General features: G+C 41.4%; 1 protein-coding gene across 1 annotated transcript in view; it reads right to left on the reverse strand.

The window, feature by feature from the left end:
- Positions 1 to 21,209, reverse strand: part of OTOG (otogelin) — a 153,010-nt gene that overhangs the window by 42,809 nt on the left and 88,992 nt on the right. Inside the window, exons 34-37 of the mRNA XM_048486410.1 lie at positions 14,114 to 14,228; positions 11,730 to 11,809; positions 4,126 to 7,370; positions 1,329 to 1,497 (exon numbers count right to left, since the gene is read on the reverse strand). Coding sequence (XP_048342367.1) covers positions 1,329 to 1,497; positions 4,126 to 7,370; positions 11,730 to 11,809; positions 14,114 to 14,228 — 3,609 coding nt within the window. The remainder of the gene's footprint in view (positions 1 to 1,328; positions 1,498 to 4,125; positions 7,371 to 11,729; positions 11,810 to 14,113; positions 14,229 to 21,209) is intronic.

Raw genomic sequence — 21,209 nt, forward strand, 5'->3', positions numbered from 1 at the left:
TATAACGGCATATGCTTTTTCATTTTGGAAAAAAGTAAACTAAAAATATTGTAAACAAATAAAATAGTCATTTTTTGTGAGTTGGACTTAGTTGGACTTAGAATCATGATTTCAGAAATTCAACATCTGGAATGTTGGAAAGATACATGTTAGGCCCTGAATTTTTCAAATCTACTTCATCCCTTGACAAAACATCCCCCTGATTAAACATGCATGCTTACTACAATTCATGGATCAGTTCTATTACAATATAAAGGAGTGGCCAGATGAATTTTTAAAAGGGAAAATTCTCTGCTATATGTGGTGGACTGTAACTGGCAAAGCAACAGGATATGGACATTAGACTTACAATGGTTATCAAGGAGCCTGAAACCTCATGTACTCGGTCTATACTATATTTATTGCTACTAATGATAGTAACAACAGTAATAACAATAAGCCATCAAGTCACTACCGAAGTATGGCTACTTCAAGGGGTTTTCAAAACAATTGATGAACAGAGGAGATTTGCCTTCCTCTATGTAGTAACCGTGATTTTCTTTGGAAGTCTCTCATCCTAATACTAACAATGCTTTGTTTGTGAGCTCTGAAAAGATTAAGGCTAGTCTGGGCAATTTAAGCAGCTATACTTTCTTTACTGTCCAGCTATAAAATATAAGTATGCAATCATTCTACTGCAAAAGCATCTTTCTATTTTTCTTATTTAAGGGTTCCATAGTCTATTCCTGTGAAACTTTCAAAAAGGGTATAATATTGTTTTTGAAAACAAATATTTGCTGTGATGGGAGCACTAACCCACTTCTGATTTTAATATCCAACATAACTGAGGTGTTCCTATTTTTTCAGTCTCTTACTATTTTAATGCTGAGTTACACAGAGTTACACAGAGGCGTAGATTCAAGGGAACGGGGGAGAAAGCACTGGGTACGCACCCATGTGGGCGTGGCGAGGGAGTTCTGGAGGCGTGGCATGGCATTCCTGGGCGGGGGCATTCCAGGGCAGGACAGGGGCATTCCAGGACGGGGAGGGGTAGATGGGGGAGGGGCAGGAGCGGAGGACGCACCAGTGCACCAGGCGCTTTTCCCCCTCGCTCTGTCCCTGGTGTTACACAGTCCAATTAAAAACAATAACAAAATTAGACTGAAGAACACCCCATTTATTTAAACAAAACCAACACTTAATCAGTATATATTTATGTCATGCAAGAAGTTAGTTACACATTAATAATCTTAGATATGCTCCTATTAGAAAAATCTTTTAGCCTACTCAAATGCAAACCTTCATTGGTTCAATAATATTTTAAAATCTATTGTATGACTAAGACTTACATGCACATTCCCATTTGGGGCAGCATTTATCTCCATTAATTTGAACAGCAAATCCTAGAAATCCACAGCCAGGCTGTGTTGCATTGTATGGGCAGTTCTGTGATCTATTAACTTGGATTAGTTGTCCATCTAAGCAAATGTGCTTTATGCATTCATTCTCTGAAATTGGCTAAGACATATTTGAGAAAACATAAGTTACTATTGTTATTAAAATGATATTCAATAGAACAATGTTTACAAATAATCAGAAGAGGCTCATATCAAGGACTAGTCAAAGAAAAAAATTACCAAATTGTGATACAACCTTGTAGAAGAGATTACCAATCTATTAGATAGCTTTATTTAGTCAATACAGTTGTAATAAGAGTGTTTCTAGACAATTGTTTTCATCAAGTTATGCCAATCCACATTTAAAATGCAACAAGCCTTGCTCGTGTTTGTAACAAATTAGGATTTTAAAATGTTTAATGATACTAGGTAGGACTGTGTCTTGACCCAGTATAAGAAAAAAGTAGACAACAATTATAATGCAGTCTTATGTACACCTTCAACCACCACCAAGATCATATTTCTTGCTTAGAAGAGCAAAAACAAGTGTCATCCATTTCCCAATTTTTTTAATAGCTACTACTATACTGAGGATGTAACTTACTATCATTGAGTGGCATTTTGCATTCTCCTTTTCAAACATAATCTTGTTCATGTCAACACATGACTATCTACTCCATGGTGTTTTGCATTATACATATGAGAAACATAAAGAATTTAAAAATCATCACTGTGGCCTATTCCACACAACACAAATAAAATATCATCAGGACATTTTAAAAAAGCATTTTGGGGTGGGACTCTGCTCAGTTTCCTCCCCCAAAAAACATTTAGAAGACATTTTATTTTTCCTCCAAGCATTTTATTTCAAAAACACTAAACTTACAACCTTTTTCCTGAAGTCACTTTGAAAACATTTCCTGCTTGCTGCACAAAAAACAGGAAACATTTTATTTCCCTCCTCATTTAGGAGCTCTTACTTTCATTTTCACCACAACTTGCACCTGCCATTTTCTGCCCCTGCAGTTTCTCCACACTGCCTGCCATTTGCAGAAGACTCCCACAAAGATTTCCTCTGGTTGCATCAGCCTGCAATGTTCATCTAAAAAGTACATGAATGAAGTTAGTTTTTACTGCTGATTTGGCACATATGACGTTTTCCCTTTTTTGTTTTGTTTAGAGCAGTGGTTCTCAACCTTCCTAATGCCGCGACCCTTTAATACAGTTCCTCATGTTGTGGTGACCCCCAACCCTAACATGTATCCATTTTACAGATGGAGAACACTGATGCAGAGAGTCTTAGGCGACCCCTGTGAAAGGGTCGTTCGACCCCCAAAGGGGTCCCGACCACCAGGTTGAGAACTACTGGTTTAGAGGGAGGTGTGAAACTATGAAGAATTGAAACTATGAAGATTCAAAATATGAGAATATTGCTGATTCTCATATTGTGTCTTCAGTGCTTTAAAGACACCTCCCTCAAAAAAAGAAAAAAAATACACCAAATCAGCAATGAAAATTAACTTTATTCATGTATTTTTAGACAGAAATTGCAGGCAGATGAGCTGCAAGCAATGTAAATGTCCGTGGGAACCTTCTGCAAATGGCAGGCAGCAAAGAGAAAATGGCAGGCACGAGCTGTGGCAAACATCACAGAAAACGCTTTAATAGGAGAAGGCATGAAAAAGAATCATTTTTGGGTGAAATGCTTTATTTCCCACACTGTGCAGAAGAAAAAGCAAAAATTGTTCTTTTTAAAACATCTGTAAGATGTTTTATTTGTGTGTGGAATGGGCCTATGTGTTTTCTTTAACTCTTACTGTGCAATCCAAAAAGGGGGATGGCAAAGCCTCATTGGAAGTGGCATGACTCCTGAAAGCAGGCACAGATGCCAACGCAGAGGCACTTACATCAGCAGCAGGGCATGACATAGCTCTGTGGTAGGTGAATGCAGAAGTTTGCCCTTGCAGCCACTGCGCCAGCATGGATGAACGCCTCATGGGCAGGGCCAACTTTGGTTGGCTTCCTCAGCCTTTTGGGTCCAGGAACACCCCCTTTTCCCAACACAGATTTACACCACCAAAAAGGGTGTTCCCCTGAATGGGAGTTTTCCTGCTTGCTGTCCCATCAAAAGCCTCTTTGGAGGCATCAGGACAGTGCCATGCGCAGCTGCTCTAGACCCCCCCCCCCCTTTGGATTAGGCTGCCCAACATATTTTGAGTCTGTGATTATTTCCTTCAATGTAAATTTTGGAAATTATGTGATTTCAATATTTGTAGTACATAAGTTCAGAGCGTGTTAATATAAATATACACCATGTATAAAGCCACTTCCAGATTTGCAGTGGGAAAGTGAGTTTCATATGTTGAGGTACACATTTGTCTTTGTAAAATGCAAGCTGGGATTTTTAAAAGCAAAAGTATAACTGAAGACATGAAAATCATTTTCCCAATAGTTTGGAAATTGTCTCGTACATGGTATATGTTTTTAAAGAATGCAAAATTCAAGTTGGGGTAATATAATTTCAGAGTTATACACCAGGACAATCATCATCTATGTTTCTTTCCTCCTTCATTCTGCACGGATGATCACTTCAATGAAGTGGACTTCAATACAGACAAATAAAAATTCCTATCAAACTTCTCTAGTATTATAGATTACAGAAATACCTTAATGTCTTCTAATGGGTCCAAGCATCTCTATACAAAGAGAAACACTCATATGACTGGAGAAAAAGAACTGTACTACTTACAATACATGTTGGTAATGCTGTTGGTTCTTTAGAGGGTATGAAAACAGATGCTGTAACTGCAGAAACAGCTTCAACTGTTGCTAATTCCAGAGAATGTTCTGTAGTAGACTCATATATTGGCTTGGTAGAAAAATAAGTGGAAAAGGATGTCGCAGCTGTAGCATTTGGAAAAACTGTTACTGGAATTGAGCTTGTTGAAAATGTGAGCACCTCTGCTGCAGATGGTGTTCTAAATGTTGTGGTTAGGATGGTAGAACCAAGTGAAGAAAAGGAAGTTGACTGTTTGGTGAGCAAATGCAGTTCTGAAAGATCTGTAACCAGTGCCTGTCTATCAGCCTCTGCTTCAAGAGAGCTAACATTCTTGGTTTCTAAAGCAACAGGAGATACTGAAAACAAGGATGTTGTAATAGGTTCCCTTATCCCTGCTGTTTTCTCTGCTAATGATTTTGTAACACTCTGTGTTGTGAGACCACTTAGTTCCAGAGGTGCTGATTCCGTTGTAAAATGTGGGGTAGTGGTTGTCACACTAAATGCAGGAAATGTTGAACTGTAGGAAATAGTAGAAAATTGTACTTTCTTGGATAAAGCTGAAATTTCCTCTGTAGCACTCTTTCCCAATGATGTGATTGTTGTTGATACTAATGGGGTTAAAAATGCCCCCTCCTGTGACTCTGTCTGACCTACAGGTAGAGTTTCTGGTGTAAAAAATGAAGATGGTGTTGACTCTAATAAAGTGCTAGACTCTGTAAGAGTTAATGCTTGCTTTGTAGTTGATGAGCTAGATTCTGGCTTTCCAGCAGGAGTCAAATCCACTGCTCCATCCATCATTGTAGCTAATGGCAGCAATGTTGCAGTAACTTTAGATGTAGTAAATGAAGGTCTTTTGCTGGAAGTGAAATCAGTAGCTTTTCTGCCTGATGTAAGTAAAGTTGTCTGGAAACCTATATCAGCTTTTAGAGTCTGTGGTACTGCTTTACTTATTAAAGGAACTTTTGTTGAAAGTACTGATATAGCTGAAGGAGCAACCACTGGTTCTGAAGTACTTTGGAAAGGGAAGGATGCTGCAACCTTGACTGCTGACTCAGTCATGGTAAAAGCACTTTTAGTGTGGATACTAGTTCTTGCCACTTCAGCTGGAAAGTGATAGGCTGCAGTGGTGCCTTTAGTTGTTAAGTAAGCTTTAGAAGCTGGTGAAAAAATATGCTTCCCAAGTGTTTTGGTCATCAAAAATGGAACAGAGAATTCTTCTTTAACATGGGAAGAAACCCTTTCTATTGTAGAAGTAGCAACAGAATGTGTAGCCTCTGGAGTTGTGACTGATACTTTTGTCTCAATGGGCTGTTTTGCTGTGGCTGGAATTTCAGGAATTTTTTGTGTTAAAGTATATGGAGACCCTGTTGACCCTACCAGGTATGGTGTAGTAGAACGTAACGTCAGAGGAAAAGTAATGGAAGTAAAGGAAGTTGATAGTCCTTTTGTTGAAGGTACTTCTTTTATTGTTGCTAACTGGCTGCTAAATTCAGGGTATGGGGATAAAGTAATACCAGTGCCACCTAAAGCTGCCTTCACTGTCAATTCTGGAGTTGATCTTGAGGTTACTGTGCTTTGTAATTCTGTTATAAGGGGAAATATGGGAGGGAAAGATGTAGTTTTGATTGTTATTGGTTGTAGGGTAACAGTCATTGTACTTTGAGCTTCAGGTAATGGAGACTCTAAACTTGTTGTAGATACACTAGGGATTTCTTTTGACTGTGCTGTCTCAAGGCCCATTGTTATAGCATACAGAGCAGATGAATATCCAGTTGTTTGAACAGGTTGAGTTCTTTTAGTTACTAGTGGAACTGTGACAGCCATGTCTGTGAATTCTTTTGTGAAATCAGATTTTGTCAAGCCAACAGGTTGTGATACAGCACTCATCTTTGTAGTTGTCAGGAACAAAGGTGCTTTATATTCTGTAGATGTTTTCTGGGATACTGAAATAGGTTTGGGAGATTCTGAGAAAGTTGTCATTTTAGAGATTACTTTTGTGGAAGGAGGTATTGTTTCTACAGTCGGAGTTGCAGCAAGATATTGGGTTTGTAAAATAATCACACCTTCTGTCTGGTTAAGCTGTATTGGCAGAGAATATTTACTTATTGTTCCAGTTTTACTTAAAACTCTCAGAAGAGTTTGAGTAGAAAAAAAAATGTCCAGGTTTTGAGAGTTTGTAGCTGAATACAGAGAAAGAATATAGACTTGATAGATAAGATCAGATGAACTTCTTGTTGTTTGTGCCATTTCTTTTTTAAAAGTTGAAGAAAGTAAAGCAGTTTGTGCTGTGACAGGAAGCTGTGTCAGTACAGGAATACTTGTGGTTTTAATTCCTTCCTTGGTTAAAGTAAATGTTGTTTTTGTTGTTTCTGAAGGAACTGGTTTCATAATTGGCTTTAGTGTTGATAAGGTGGCAAATGTAGGAGAAAATGAAGTGATGGTGTCATTCGAAACCATTATAGGCAGTTGACTTATGCTGAGCTTTGTTTTATCTACAGTTGTTGTTCCATTTACTATGGGTGGATATGATGTGATTTCCGAGGGTTTCATTGGGGTTGGTTTAGTAAAGAACTTACTTGTTCTTTCTGTTATTGATGTTGCTATGGAATAAGGTACGCTTTCTGTCATTTTTTCAAGGCTTACTTGCATCTCCTCGGTAGGGAAGCTTGGAGTGCTTTTTAATTTAGTTGTGGATACTGCTGTAATTGTGACTGGTGATTCACTGTCTGTGATAACTGATGGTATCCTGATAATGCTTAGAGTAGAAATTGGTTTGCTTTTTGCTTCAGTGATTATAGATACTGATGAGGTTGTAGTTATTGCTGTACTACCTGTTTGTTTATCTCGTGATGAGCCTGTAATGGCAACAGAAGACATAGGGACTTCAACAGAGGGGAAACTAGATTTGGCGAGGGCCAAAACTGTACTAGTACCCAGAGTAAAATGTTCTGAAACATTTGATACTGCAAAGGTGGTTAAAACTGTAATATTTGGTAATAAAAAGGTAGAAAGCTTAGTTCTTTCTGTTATTGCACTGAACTGCCACTTGGATACATGAGTTGTTTCTCTGCCTTTTGATATGGGCCTTGGAGATGTAGTAATCTCTTTACTCAGAACTGCTTCAGAAGTATGAAGAGTCATAGAGGATGTGTGTAAATGTGTGGGTGTCTTTGAAGTGGATGGTAGAAAATGAACTCCTGTTGCAGGCTCTATACCTAAAATAAAACAAAAACCGTTGTTATTTTTGAAGCGATAACAATATGTGCTATAAGAGTTATATATGGTTACAGTATACTATAGTGGTTTTGGTGTTGCATTACAGGACCGCAGAGGAGCCTCCAAACTTGCTTAGATATTAACACACTTTCAATTCTCAACCACAACTTAAATGGCAGTGGAGGGAGGCAAGGGTTGTGATGTGCAGGCAGACAATGGCAAACCACCTGTGAATGCTTCTTGTGAGGCGGGATTCTAATCTCAGCAAAAATAGCTTCCCAAACCTTTCTCATTGTGGGAGTGGACCACCACATATGTATAAAAGCACCCAATTCCCCACAGCCTCTCCAAGAAGTTTTATTTCCAACCTTCATCTATATATATAAAACGCTAACACTGTTTTTGTTGATGATAGTATACCTCAGTAACTGCTGGGCCAATTCCTCTGAAAATTCCCAGCCACTATAGTCAGCCAGGTGGCTGTTGTTTTAGGTGTTCCACATGCCTGGGAGTTCACACCTGGCCCAGGTGCATGGCACCACTAGTGGCGCTCCATACGGTGATGCCAATGCAGCTACCTGTGTGTAACTGTCACCCTTAGAAGATATTCGATGCAGCTTAGAGATGTTCACTGAGATGATAATGAATATGGGCCAGTGAAAAGCAGTACATAGAGCAACAACTTCAGTGGAAGTGAATGGCTACATGCCTGCACGTGCACCCTGTGAGAGGGAAGGGAGGGAGAGGGAGGGAGAGGCGGCATGCAAGAGAGGGAGGGAGAGGAGAAGAGAAGGAATGGAGAGGGAGGCATGCAAGGGAAGAGAAGTGAGAGAGGGAAGAGAGTCAGCCAGGGTGGCATACAAGGAAGAAAAGTGGGGAATGGCATCTCCGATGCAGGACCCACCCACCCTAGCGGAGGGAAAGGGAAGGGAAGGAGGGGGAGTTGTGGCATGCAGAGTGAAGAGAAGTGAGGGAGGGAAGAGAGTGAGAGTGACATGCAAGGGAAGGGAGGGAGGGGCCAGGCACCCTGGATTCCCTGAATACTCTTGATTGGAGTTAAGAAAGAAATAGGTACGCATTGCTCAGAAGTAAGCTGGGAGTGCAACAACCGTGACATACTTTTATGGCCGCGTCGCGCCCCTCAGAGGGTTTCCTCAGAAGCGACACCCATTGCCACAAACCAAACTTACTCCCAGGTAAAGGATCATGACCAGCCAGCCTAGATGTGTGGGAGGGATGCCTTTCCATTCCCCCCCTCCAAGGAATGCTGGCACACACATCAATGACATCGCACAGTATCAGGCTGCGTGTTTGCATGAGCACGTACTGCTGACCTCTGCAATTGATTTGCTGCTATTGTTCCTTTCCCATTTCACCACAATAAGCCACAGCAATGCATGGCCAGGCCCCGCTAGTTATATTATAAATCCTAACCAGAATACAAAGCACCTTTAACCTATGTACTTGTACATGTACAGGAGCAGCAGTGGCATAGGAGGTTAAGAGCTCGTGCATCTAATCTGGAGGAACCGGGTTTGATTCCCAGCTCTGCCGCTGGTGACCTGCGGAGGCTTATCTGGGGAATTCAGATTAGCCCAGGGGTAGGGAACCTGTGGCTTGAGAGCCGCATGCGGCTCTTCTGCCCTTGCACTGTGGCTCCATGAGCCGAGCCGTCGGCTGGGCCGCGCCGCAGGCTTCCCCTCTTGCCCGCCCCGTTGGAGCAGAGCAGGCGCTTTCCCGGCGGCCAGTGAGGCCGAGCCGCCGGCTTCATCCTTGCCCACCCTGCAGGCAGCAGGGCGGGCACATCCATGCGCTTCTCAGAATGAGCGGAGTAAAAGGTAAAAAAACCTCTCTATATATAGTGTTATCTTTATTTTAAATGTCAAAAATTATTTGCGGCTCCAAGTGTTTTCTTTTCCTGTGGAAAACGGGTCCAAATGGCTCTTTGAGTGTTAAAGGTTCCCTATCCCTGGATTAGCCTGTGCACTCCCACACACGTCAGCTGGGTGACCTTGGGCTAGTCACAGCTTTTCGGAGCTCTCTCAGCCCCACCTACCCCACAGGGTGTTTGTTGTGAGGGGGAAAGGGCAAGGAGATTGTAAGCCCCTTTGAGTCTCCTGCAGGAGAGAAAGGGGGATATAAATCCAAACTCTTCTTCTTCTTCTTCTACATTTTTCAAAAGTGACTTAAATGGGATTTGTTTAAATATTTTATTTTAATAATTATCAATTATGATTGTTTTTAATTCTAATTCCCAGTTCCTTTTAATCAACTGAAAGGGCTTTTGTTCTTTGGTTAAATAATATACTTATATATTTTTGTTATTAATTTACCCTCTTCCCTTTCTATATTGTAAACTAATTCTTCAAATTTAGTGAGAGGTCTACTCATCTGATCTCTAATGCTTCTCTTTTTTAAAGAAAAGCTGCAATTTGATGTCTCTGTATCCAAACACATCCTTCTGGAATTTTGTCTCCTTTCTCTAAAATTACATTTGTATTTTTTAGAAATACCGTATGAAAAAGAGGTGCCTTATGGTATAAACAATATTTTTTTAATTAAATGAAATTGTGGGTGATATATGAGTGGTGTCAAAGGTGAAATACCTGGATATAAAATACTTCTCCATTTTCTCCATATCAAATTTGGACTATAAAGAGTTGAGAATAAATTTAAGTATTTAAAATGCTCTTTTCATATATAATACTAGCTGCAAAGCCCATTGTAGGGACAAATGCAATGGGCCCTAGTCAAGGGGGAGCAAGCAAGCATTCTTCACACAATGGGCTTTACTGAGGCTATAGTGCCCCCCTCATCCTAGCGTAGTTCTTCCCACCTACCTGGTCCTGTGGCTTGGGATGGGAAGGTGTGGCTTGGGGTGGGCAGAATGTGGAAAGGTGAGAATTTGTCAGGCCCCGCCATTCTGGCCTGCCAAAACGCACAAGACATGCCTGGGCATGTCTAGCAGCAGCTGGACTCGTATTAGCATTGCCCAAGGCCAGAGGCCCTGCAGCACTGTGTTTACTGCAGTAATGGCGGTAGATACGTCCCACCCGACTCTCCCTAATCGGCCCTTCCCGGGAGTAGCCAAGCCATTTCCCAAAACAAATATATCTACCGCCTTTATCTTCAGCTTTAGCCAACTCCTTGCTTTGATATGGAGGGGGGGGGGGGGGGGGAATGCAAAGGAGGGGGGTTAATAACTGGCTACTGCTTTGCCAAAGATTTATAGAGGGCCCAGGGAGCTGGGAGAAAACTGAGTCTCAGCTGCAGCCTTAGAGGTCGAACACAGTTCTAATAAAGACTTGACATTCTCAAGTCTTGTTATTTGAGGGAAAGGTGGAAAGGTGTAGGTTGGGGTGGGGGAGGGTTTAAAGGTGAGAATTGGGGTGGGGGAAACAGGGAGGGTGTTGGTGGGCAGCACTGCTGCTCAGTTGACTGGGCTGGGTTTTGGAGGGTGGGGTGGGGGAACCAGGAGGGTGTTTGGAGGCTAGTGGAGTAACTGGTACCAAGGTACGACTGCTCTGCCAGCCAGGCTGGCCTTTTAGGATGTGAGGGGAACTGGGAGGATTTTTGGAGGCTGGCTGAGCAACATGAACTGTTGTACTGTTGGGGAAATATTACAGCATAACATACCAGACCTGAAATGTACTATAATAACAACTCAGCTTTTTGAACACCCTGATGTCACAAATTTATTAGCCTATTCAGAGTAGAATAAGAACATCTTTCCATGCTTTTATGGATTTCCTGTAAAAATATAATTCCTGATCGCAGCTGCTGGATGATCCTTGTAGACATAGGTTACAGATCTCAGTTACCCCATCTCAATAATCTCTGTCACAAAAAGCTAATTTTTCCAAGTAAAAGTAAAGAGAGCCTTCTTTGGGTAACACTGAAATTCACTGAGTGACATTTGTCTATTTGTAACAAGAATGAAATGGATAACTGTCATTGCCTTGGATACAGGTGTAATAACAAAACATCTTGGAGATCAGTCTATTGAAGAGGGGCTTTTGCTATGCTCAGGGTTAGAACATCTGCTCTACTAAGCATTTTTTGTTGTTGCCCAGTATGAGTGAGGCAGGCACCTACTCTGTGGCCTTTTTGCAAGCCTATAAAAAAGAGCAGTTTAAGAAATTTAAGGGGGAGCTTGAAGTTTGTAAATATGAGCTCTGAAATTTCTATTATTATATATTTTAATATTTTAGTAGAATATTAATTTTGTACACTATTTCCTGTTACTTCCCATCTTGGGTCCTGACAGTGTTGGGAGAAATGTGGGAGGAAGAAGCATCCTACATGTAAACAAGCTTCATTTTTCCATAGCATAAGAAAACAAACTGTGATGTACATACAGTCTTCAAAATAGACACATCGTTGAGTGACTTCATCCAGAACCATGTATAAAGGACACATGGGTACACATCCTTCCACCCTAAAAGAGAAAAAAAATCAGATTTCACCATGTGGCATGTGGGAACAAAACACCAAAAAGCACTCTTCCAGTCTAACCATAAGCTACTTCACCAGGTATACATTCAATTAATCTGGTTTAGCCTTAAAATAGAGATATTTTAAGCTGTTTAGTGATTACATGCTTAATTTGTAAACTCTAGATAAAAGAGCCTCAGCAATATTCCAGTTTTCCTCATCAGCTTGCACTGTAGTTGGCCTAGTTTCTTATTCTGCTAGGTGAGCAAATTCATTAACAACTTCTGGAAGAAGTGTACATGTTTATCCAATGATGAATATTTCCATTTGGAGATGGTTTATACCAACACAAATCTCAGGGCTCTTTAAAAATTTGCCTTGCATGGAAAAGAAAAAGGCAAGAACAGACTGTGAGGTACTGTTATGGAAAGAATGGGATCATAGATACTACACATCAAAGATAAGATTCTAGCTCTCTGAGGTCAATGCCAAGTATTAAGCATTTGTGTTAGGAGAACTGTGAATACAATCCAATTCTGCACTGGTATCCATAGGATCTCCTCAGAATGGGAAGTTATGGAAATCACTTTGTACAGCATGACTGAGCACTGTAGTTCAAGGAAATCAACTGTTTTCAGGGCAGTTGGAGAAAGCTCAATTTATTTCATTTTATTTTTATACCATGAAATAATATGTATAGGTTTCAGAAAAATGATTTTATTGGCAAAGTTTGGATTTGTGAATTACAGTCCCATCCAGAAGGGGAGGCTGAAAGAGCTTGGGGTAGTGATGTGGCTTGGGGTAGTGATGTAGTTAATGTGCCAGTAGAGAGGGCAGAGGCACTGGTGGCCAGCCACTCCTCAGCTCTGTAATGGTGAAAGCCAGAAGTCTGGGCCACCAGAGAGATGGCTGGCATCCTAATCAGATACCAGTGTGTGGAAGGGGCAGGGTGTTCTTGAGGGTGGAGTTGACATTAATCAGCTTTCACCCAAAGTTTGTAGCTAACTGTGCTGTGACCCAGGTCATGGACTTACTCCACCCTTTTGGTGGAATAAGTCCATTAAGCTCTATGCAAAGCTGCCAATCAGCAGGGAGTTGTGGGGGGGGGGGGTTCTGCCTCCCTGCACCACCAGAAAACCCTCTGGAGACAGTGGAGTGAGGGGCAGGAGCACTGCCTCTAGCTTCTGGGGGCTCTGGATAGAGCTGCCTGTTGGGCAATGGAAAGAGGAAGAGGAACAAGAAGAATTGGCTTTTATACCCCACTTTCCCCTACTCTAAGGAGTCTCAAAGCAGCTTACAACAGAGGCGTAGCTGGGCCAGAGTGCACCCAGTGGGCACTCTGCCGTTTTCACACACCCCCGGCACACACCCCGCGGCAACCCCCCCCCCCGCGGCACCCCAACCACCCACCACCACTTACTTTAGGAAACCGAGCACACTGGAGGCCTGTTCTCCAGCCTGCTTGGTTTCCTACAGTAAGTGTGGGGGGAGGCGCCACAGGGGGGCAGGGGGAAGGGGAGACCAGGGGAATTTTGCATCCCCACGTGACCCAAATCCATGTGCCCAGTGCGTGGCACACACCCCTGCCCCCTGGTAGCTTTGCCAATGGTTTAAAATCATCTTCCCTTCCCTACAACAGATACCTTGTAAGGTAGGTGGGGCTTAGAGAGTTCTGAGAATACTGTGACTAGTCCAAAGTCACCTAGCAGGCTTCATGTGGAAGAACTGGGAAACAAATCCAGTTCACCAGATTAGAGTCCACCACTCATGTGGAAGAGTTTGGTATCAAACACATTTATCCAGATTAGAGTCCACGGCTCTTAACCACCATGCTACACTGGCCTTTCAATTCCATTCTTTGAAAAGGATGGGCATTAGGGAGAGAGGTTTGCTGGTAGCCCACATAAAAGAGCTAGTGGGGATTGACATGACATCAGGGGGACAGTTTAGGAGAAGATTATACAAATTATACATGCCTCCTTGACCCACTTCCAGGTTGATCTATGCCTGTTAGTTAAGGTGGTATATGAAATGAATAAGATGAGGAGAGAGAGCTCCTTCAACTAAAGACAAATCTGTGGGTGTGTGTGCAGGTATAGCTTTTCAAATGATCCTTCACTTCACACACATAATTCAGACTGACAAAAAGAATCTAGACTCTTTTTCTTTTTCATGTTAGAACATTATAAATATTTGTGTAATTCCTCAGTCATAAAAATGAATGGTATAAATGGCAAGAAAGTAAAATGTAGCTTTGCAATTGGGGAAAATATATGAAAGCCAAATTATTTTATACACACATACTTACTTAGGTACAGCCTGACAGTGTTCTGCCAAAGGATCTCTGCATGTCTTGAAACAAGGGCTCGTGCAGACATCATAGCGCCACTCACAGGTAGAATGTACAAGACTAAATTTTGTATCTAGAAATAAAGTTGTAAGAGTTTAATTTTAATCATATGTTTATTTGCTGTAGTTTCTCTTAGATCCTTTGAAGTGCAGAATGAGTATGTAGTCTTGAGTTACTATTATCTGAGGTTCCTCTGATATCAATGAGTACCAGCTATTTAACTCTTAATTCCTTCAGTAGCCAATGACATGTTTCAAAAGTCAATGCAGGTGAAATGTTAGGAGCAAAAACTACCAGACCACATATACACAGCCCAGAAAACCCACAATATCCAATATTCTAGATTTCACTTAGAAGCAATTCCCATTCATAAGACAAAAAAAGGGGTAACTTTTTATATTAAGAAGTCTCAGCATCATGGAAAGTTTACTATACTTGGGATTGTATACAGTATAATCCCAAGACATGCAACCTTCTGGAAAAAGAATTCTCCAAGATCTAAACCACTGTACGTAAGCATGTGAAGAAAGAAAGTTCTTTCATAAGCACTTGAAACTCAGCCGGGATTGCTGCATACTATAAATAAATAGTATCAGAAACCCAAGTTGCTGTGTTTGTAATATGAAAACATTCCTTCCAACTGAGACAGAAAGGAACTCTATTGGATCATCCCTTGACCTCCCTCTAATGAAGAGTAATATGAGAACATGCAAGGAAACTTTTCAAAATATCATATTTCTAAAAGAAAAGCTGAAAATCAACTTTATGATATGTATTTTGAATACAGAAGGGCCAAGCATCAAGCCATGCTATCTCCAAGTGGAAAGGATATTAGCTGGCTAAATTGGAAGCCTTCTGCATCCAACCATGGATAGTTGCTGCCAGTCAGATTTGGCAATGCTTGACTAGACAACTTATGATATAGAACAGTATAAGGTAGCTTCATATATTCACATGTACACTGCTGATGTATAAGATTTCTTTACTGCCCAATCCAAAGGGTACTGCACAGTGGACAGGAACAGTACAACCATGCTGCCTCCAAAGAAGGATTTGGAGGCACGGACACCAGAAACCCCCTACCAGCTGTGAAAAGCCCCATTCTGGGCAATGGTTTTTGGGTGGTGAAAGTCTGTGCCTGAAAAGGGGGGTGTTCCCAGGCTGAAAGTGCTCTGGAAGGCAACTAAAGTCAGCCTCATACCTGGGAATACTCCTATCCATGTTGGTGTGGTCTCATGTGGTGGAGGATTGACAGTGCAGGAACAAACTTCTACATTCAGCCACTAAAGAGCCACACAGTGCCCCACAGATGGCATAACCACCGGTGTTGACATTTGTGCAGTGCAAGTGGCAATGATACCAGTGCATCATTCTCTCCTTTAGGGAGCTCCTTTTCCCCTGCTTCCTTCTCCCCACTCACCAACCAACTTTTCCTTTCTCTGCTCCCCAGTCATTTATACCCCACCTCCACCCACAATAGGGAACAAAAGCAGCTTATGTAATTATTCTCTCTTTTATTTTATCCTTCCAACAATCCTGTGAGGTAGATTATACTGAGAGAAAGTGACTTGCCCAATATCACCTAGGGCAGTGGGGGCGAACCTATGGCACTCCAGATGTTCATGGACTACAATTCCCATCAGCCCCTGCCAGCATAGCCAACTGACCTAGGGTCAACTCTCATCACTCCCCACAGCAACTGAGTTCAACTAGAACCGAGCTCAGAGGGTGGGATCATCTTCGGTACCTCTTTTGCTCCTCGTTCCTGATTGGCTCTTATTTTACGGAGGGAAACATGAGCGTGCATCCTTTTTTTTAGTTTTTATACATTGCAGCTACATAGAATTGGCGCCAAAACATAGATACGTAGATTTAACTACTAAGACCATGGTCACATCATCGTAGCTTCGAAAATAGCAGTTAAAAGAAAAAGGGCACACTTTTCCCACCGTGACTCTGCACATGCCCAAAACACAGCTCTTGATTGGCTGAATGGGAGAGTCGCCACGGACGATTCCCCACTGTCTAGCTTCCAACTGAGTTTGACCTAGGTTCAGGGAAAAAGCTGTACCTCAGAACTGGAATCAGAAATTCCAGTTCTGAGGGGGCAGAACTGAAACGAACCCAGGTCGAACTCAGCAGCAGTGGGGAGTTGCTGGGACTAACCTAGATCGAACCTAGGTCGACTCTGCCAATGGGGAATCACCCCTAGTTATCTTCCACAGTAGAGTGGGAATTCTAAGCTGAGTCTCCTAGATACTAGTCTGGAACACTTACTCCACACTGACTTGCTGCTGAAGTTGCTGCTATTGAACAGTAGCAGTCCTGGGTAAGTCAAGCAAATCATGTGGTTTCATTGCCTTGTGGTTACTGTGAGGCCTGGTTCCAATCAGTCCTCTCTCAAAGGCCAGAACAGGCCTGGAAAGGACCCTGCTCCCTCTCCCTGCCTTTGCATGACAGAAACCTAGGTCTGAATGTTAGCAATACTGTTCTGGTTGCCTAGCAACCTTCAAAATAGCTACTAAAATTTGTGTTTCTTAGGCACTGGTTAGGCTATAGACACTACTGGTTAGGCTATAGACACTACTACTAATTTTGAGGAGTTTTTATCGCACCTTCCTTTTGTAATGCCACTAGTCTTTTAAAAAAACCTGCAGGTCTGTTCATTAATGTTTAATGTTGTTTAATCATACTACTATACAATCTATTAGGAATTTTAAAAAATAAAAAATATTTCTAATCTATATTTGTTTACAATAACTTCCAAATCACTTTATAATAGTAAAATGATGTAGCAGCTAATTAATCAGCAGTATTATATAAAACAGTAGATTCTACTCCTCATGTTAATGATACCATTATCACAGTAAACAGTAAAACAGCTACTGTTGGCAAATGCTGTTGTCAGGTCAAGAAATAACAGCAGTGCCAATCTTCCTCTGTCCATTTGCCTCTGGAGGTCACCCATGAGGGTAACCAAAGCCATTTCCATTCTATGGTCATGGCAGAAGATGTATGAAATGTACACCCCAATCTACTCAATGGAATTGCATTCTTCTCTCCTACCTAAGAAGCTTTCCTGCAAATGAAGTGACTCTTCTGCCAAAGGAAAACCCAGGGTTTGGGGAGTTGGAAAAGGGCTTCCTGCACACACTTTTCTAGAGGACGAAAAGAGTGGCCTGATAACATACATGCCATATTGGTACAATGATTGATGCCAAGTTGGGAAGAGTGATTTTGGCAACTAATTATTTACTGTACTGGTATTTTATTTTATTTTTTAAATCATTTGAATGTGTTTCATAGTTTATAAAGATGACTTGTGAAGGCACTTCATTCCAAGTGAGTTTACAGGTCCTATTATACTACTAATATTTATAGTCAGGAAAGCAGCTCTCAGTTAGAAAGATTCTGATCTAATAAGCAAAGCATTTATGATAGTCAGCAGGAAACTCAATCTGCCTTTAATTCTGCACTCTAGAACTGGTATAACTTTTCCATTAACTTAAACAAATGCTGCTGTATTTTTAGACCATGTAATTACCCTGCATCAGCAAGCAGAGCCTTGTGAAAGAACACAGGAGAAAGATTCAAGCACTATATTTCTCTGCTTATAAACTCTGAAACCCAAATCCTCGGATGTGGTGATTAATGAAATGCCTCACAATCATTTGATATGATCCCACTTGCTGAGGTAAATTGTTTTAGTTTTCCACTGGCATACAGAGGATTCTTTGGCATGACTGGAAGGCAAAGGCTTCACACTTTAAAAAGATATTCCATTCTCTGATAATGCACCACAAGGAAAGACTGTCAGAGTTCTTAACCCCTTCCTCTCCTCCTCCAAGATAAAAGACTAAGACTTTTTTGTTCTGAACAAAATAACTCCCATCTTGCATGTCTTGGGAATAGTATCAGCTCCATGTGCTCTGTTGTTTCACGTGATTTAAAGGAATTTGTCAAGAGACAACAAATATTTGGCAATGACAAAATCTGTCATATTTTATGAAGTTGGAGTGTGCCAGCCAACAGCTGCATTACAATCTCATCTTAACACACTTCAGAACATAGGCAGATTCACAATGCCACTATTAACACTGCTTAATAGCAGTTTGATAACAGGAAACTTTGCAAAGCAGGCAGTTGGCCCCTTCTGTCACAGAAGTTGATGTTCTGGTACAGCTTGCCCAAATGAAACCTTGTTTCTTGCAACATTCTCCCCCTTTGCTTGTAAAAAAACACCTGAACATTTTAATTATAAAAATGTATATGAGGATATACAAAAATATATATGGACTAAATGCCTAGGATAGGGGACAGGGCAGGATATACATTCAGTAAAATAAATAAATAAATAGATTATAAATTAGTTTCAGAACTCCTGAACAATTATTGAGAGTGTTCTCTTAAGCCTTTTCTAAAAGTGGAAAGGAACCAATGTCCACTGAGTAAGCAGCATATTCATGGCAATAAGGTACCAAAAAGAAATTTAGCTGTAACCACAGCATCCAAGCTATAAAATGGAGCTTCTGGGCATGTCATTTCCTGAAAAGGGATGAGTTGGTATCTATAAGCAGAAATAACTTAATCTCTGGGATATGCATGCATTCAGTAAATAACAGAAGCATTATAAATCATCAAAGTCTTTTTTTAGGAAAGGGAATACAAGGACCACAGAGATTCAGTACTTCCTAAAGTTTAATCAGAGAACCCAAGTTTGGCCAAAACCTAAATGTTTTGAAGTTCACACTGCTTTGGCATAAAGCAGGAGTTTCAGTTCCTAAGACTGTCCCCCTTCAAAGTAAGGCACACATCACAAAGTTTAAATTCTCATCTGACTCAGTCGGTAAATCTGAGCTAGAGAATTCCTGCTCTCATGTTCATCTGCACTGCTACTGGGGAACTATGCAGAAGTGATGGCAGCAGTCAAAATTTGTGCTGTGTGCCTCAATCCTGCCCCCCACCCCCAACAGGGTGCCTATGATTCCTCATGTATCTTGGAACTGTAGTTCTCAGAATGCCTGACATTAAATAGCTGACAGTCTGGGAACTAAAGTTCCCTGCCTGTTCAACATGTCCCAGTCATCAGGTGTATTCTGGGAAATGTAGTTCCAAGTATGCACTGGATCATATGGACATTAAGTCTTGAAGATACTTGGTGGGGAAAAACAGGTTGAAGAAGGAAGTTGGAGCATTTCTATTTGTTAGCTGCTTCCTGCCACCGTAACACTTTTCAGCAACAGGGAATATAAATTGGGATGAAATAGAAAGGAAATTCTAGGCAGGCATGTGGAACCCACAGTGTTTCTGACAACAGGAGGCACACCATAGGGTTCTGAGTATAATAAGCACTCAAAGACAAATGAGGGGCTACATAATATATTGGGCAATTCATCTACCAATCCCATAAGGAATGGTTGTACATTTGTGCCATCATGATACCAAATTCAGTATACTTTGTAAGAGACTAGTACCACATTTGACGAGAGTCAGTGGTGATGAGCAGATTTTCTGATGGTACCTTAGATGGTAAGTTGAGGAATATAAGGAAGGAAAAAATGAAGAAAAATCTTCTCAAGGCCTGCTAAAAAGAAAAACCACAAGAAGAGAGAAAAGAAAACACATCCTACCTCCATGGCGGCAAAGGTAGGATGAGGAGAGGAGAACTCTGACCCTTTCTGCATGGGCCAATAAACCTGGGATAATCACAGTGAAAAACCCTTTGTGGGCAGGAAGTTCACATGGTTCTCACCCCAATGCGAGTCTGCCTCATGTTATTTCCCACAAAATGCGGTATTCAAGAATCGCACTATCCATGATTCTTTTTTTAAAATCCCAGGTTGCAGCCACTTCAGAGCGAATTGCCAGGCAGGGAGATGCTTTTTTTCCACCACATGTTCCTTTAAAAAAAATTCCCATCTGTGTTGCCACGCAGTGAGTGCCCATCTGTGTTGCCACGCAGACGGAAAGCATCATGATCTCAGACAGCATGGCTGTGGGGATTCATTCATCCATGCCTGCCCAGCTACACATCAATGAGAGGTAAATAAAATAATAATAATGCACACCTCTGTGTGAAGGCGTGCACCTAGGTCAATTTGCTTGCTGACCGTTGGACAGCCAGTTGTGCGAACGGCCCAGGGCTATGCCGGGTTCATTTATGCAGCTGCAACCCATGTCACATTTACTGTGTGGAAAGTGCCTCACCTGATAAAGGGGAAAGGGGAAGTGCTCCTAGTGCTTAAGAAAGGGCTGGAAGAGATTTCCAGTAACAATCTCTGCCATAGGCCTGTATACAGGTGCAGTCCCATGTGGGACTGCACAGAAGCCATGATGATAAAGGAATTTTGGCCAGGGCTCTGATTGGCTCACAGACCATGGGTTTTTGTCTTATAACAAAAAAGTGGTATGTATGTGTATTCTTTGTTGATACTGTTGAAAAGGTGAACGGCAGGTACATCTCAGAGCTCCTGAAGGGGCAGGCAGGCACATAAAGCAGCTACCCCTTCTGTGAGTCCCTGAGAAGGCTGGTACATGCATGCACAGCAGCCAGCCACATAGCCCTGACCATCTGGGTGGCCACTGGCTCCTCGTCTTTCCTACTCCATCAGGAGAGGGAAATCATGCACAGTTAAGGGGTACCCCATTGCTAAGACCACCCCTGATTCAACACACATATATTGGGATGTTCTATTGAAACTAATTGTGGGTTGGAAATATACTCAGACAGTGCATAACTGCCATAGACATCAAAATTATCTTTACAGATACATCAACTGCAAAAATAATAAGAAAAATTGCTACTAAGAAATAATCACAGCTAAATAATGAAAGTATTATGATCTTGTGTCTATTCTTCCCTTGACTCTTTCTATCCTTTTGTGGTAGTCAACAATACTAACTTTTTAATTAAACTATGAATATAATACTATTTCATAAAAATATTGCTCTGACCATGCATTTGTGTACATACAGATTTGAAAAGACCCACAAGCCAGTATTTCAGAGCTGTAGCAAGTAAACACCTGTTCACTTAATCTGTGATCCTTGGGTA

Source organism: Sphaerodactylus townsendi, linkage group LG02 (assembly GCF_021028975.2).
Source record: "Sphaerodactylus townsendi isolate TG3544 linkage group LG02, MPM_Stown_v2.3, whole genome shotgun sequence".
Classification (NCBI taxonomy): Eukaryota; Metazoa; Chordata; class Lepidosauria; order Squamata; family Sphaerodactylidae; genus Sphaerodactylus; species Sphaerodactylus townsendi.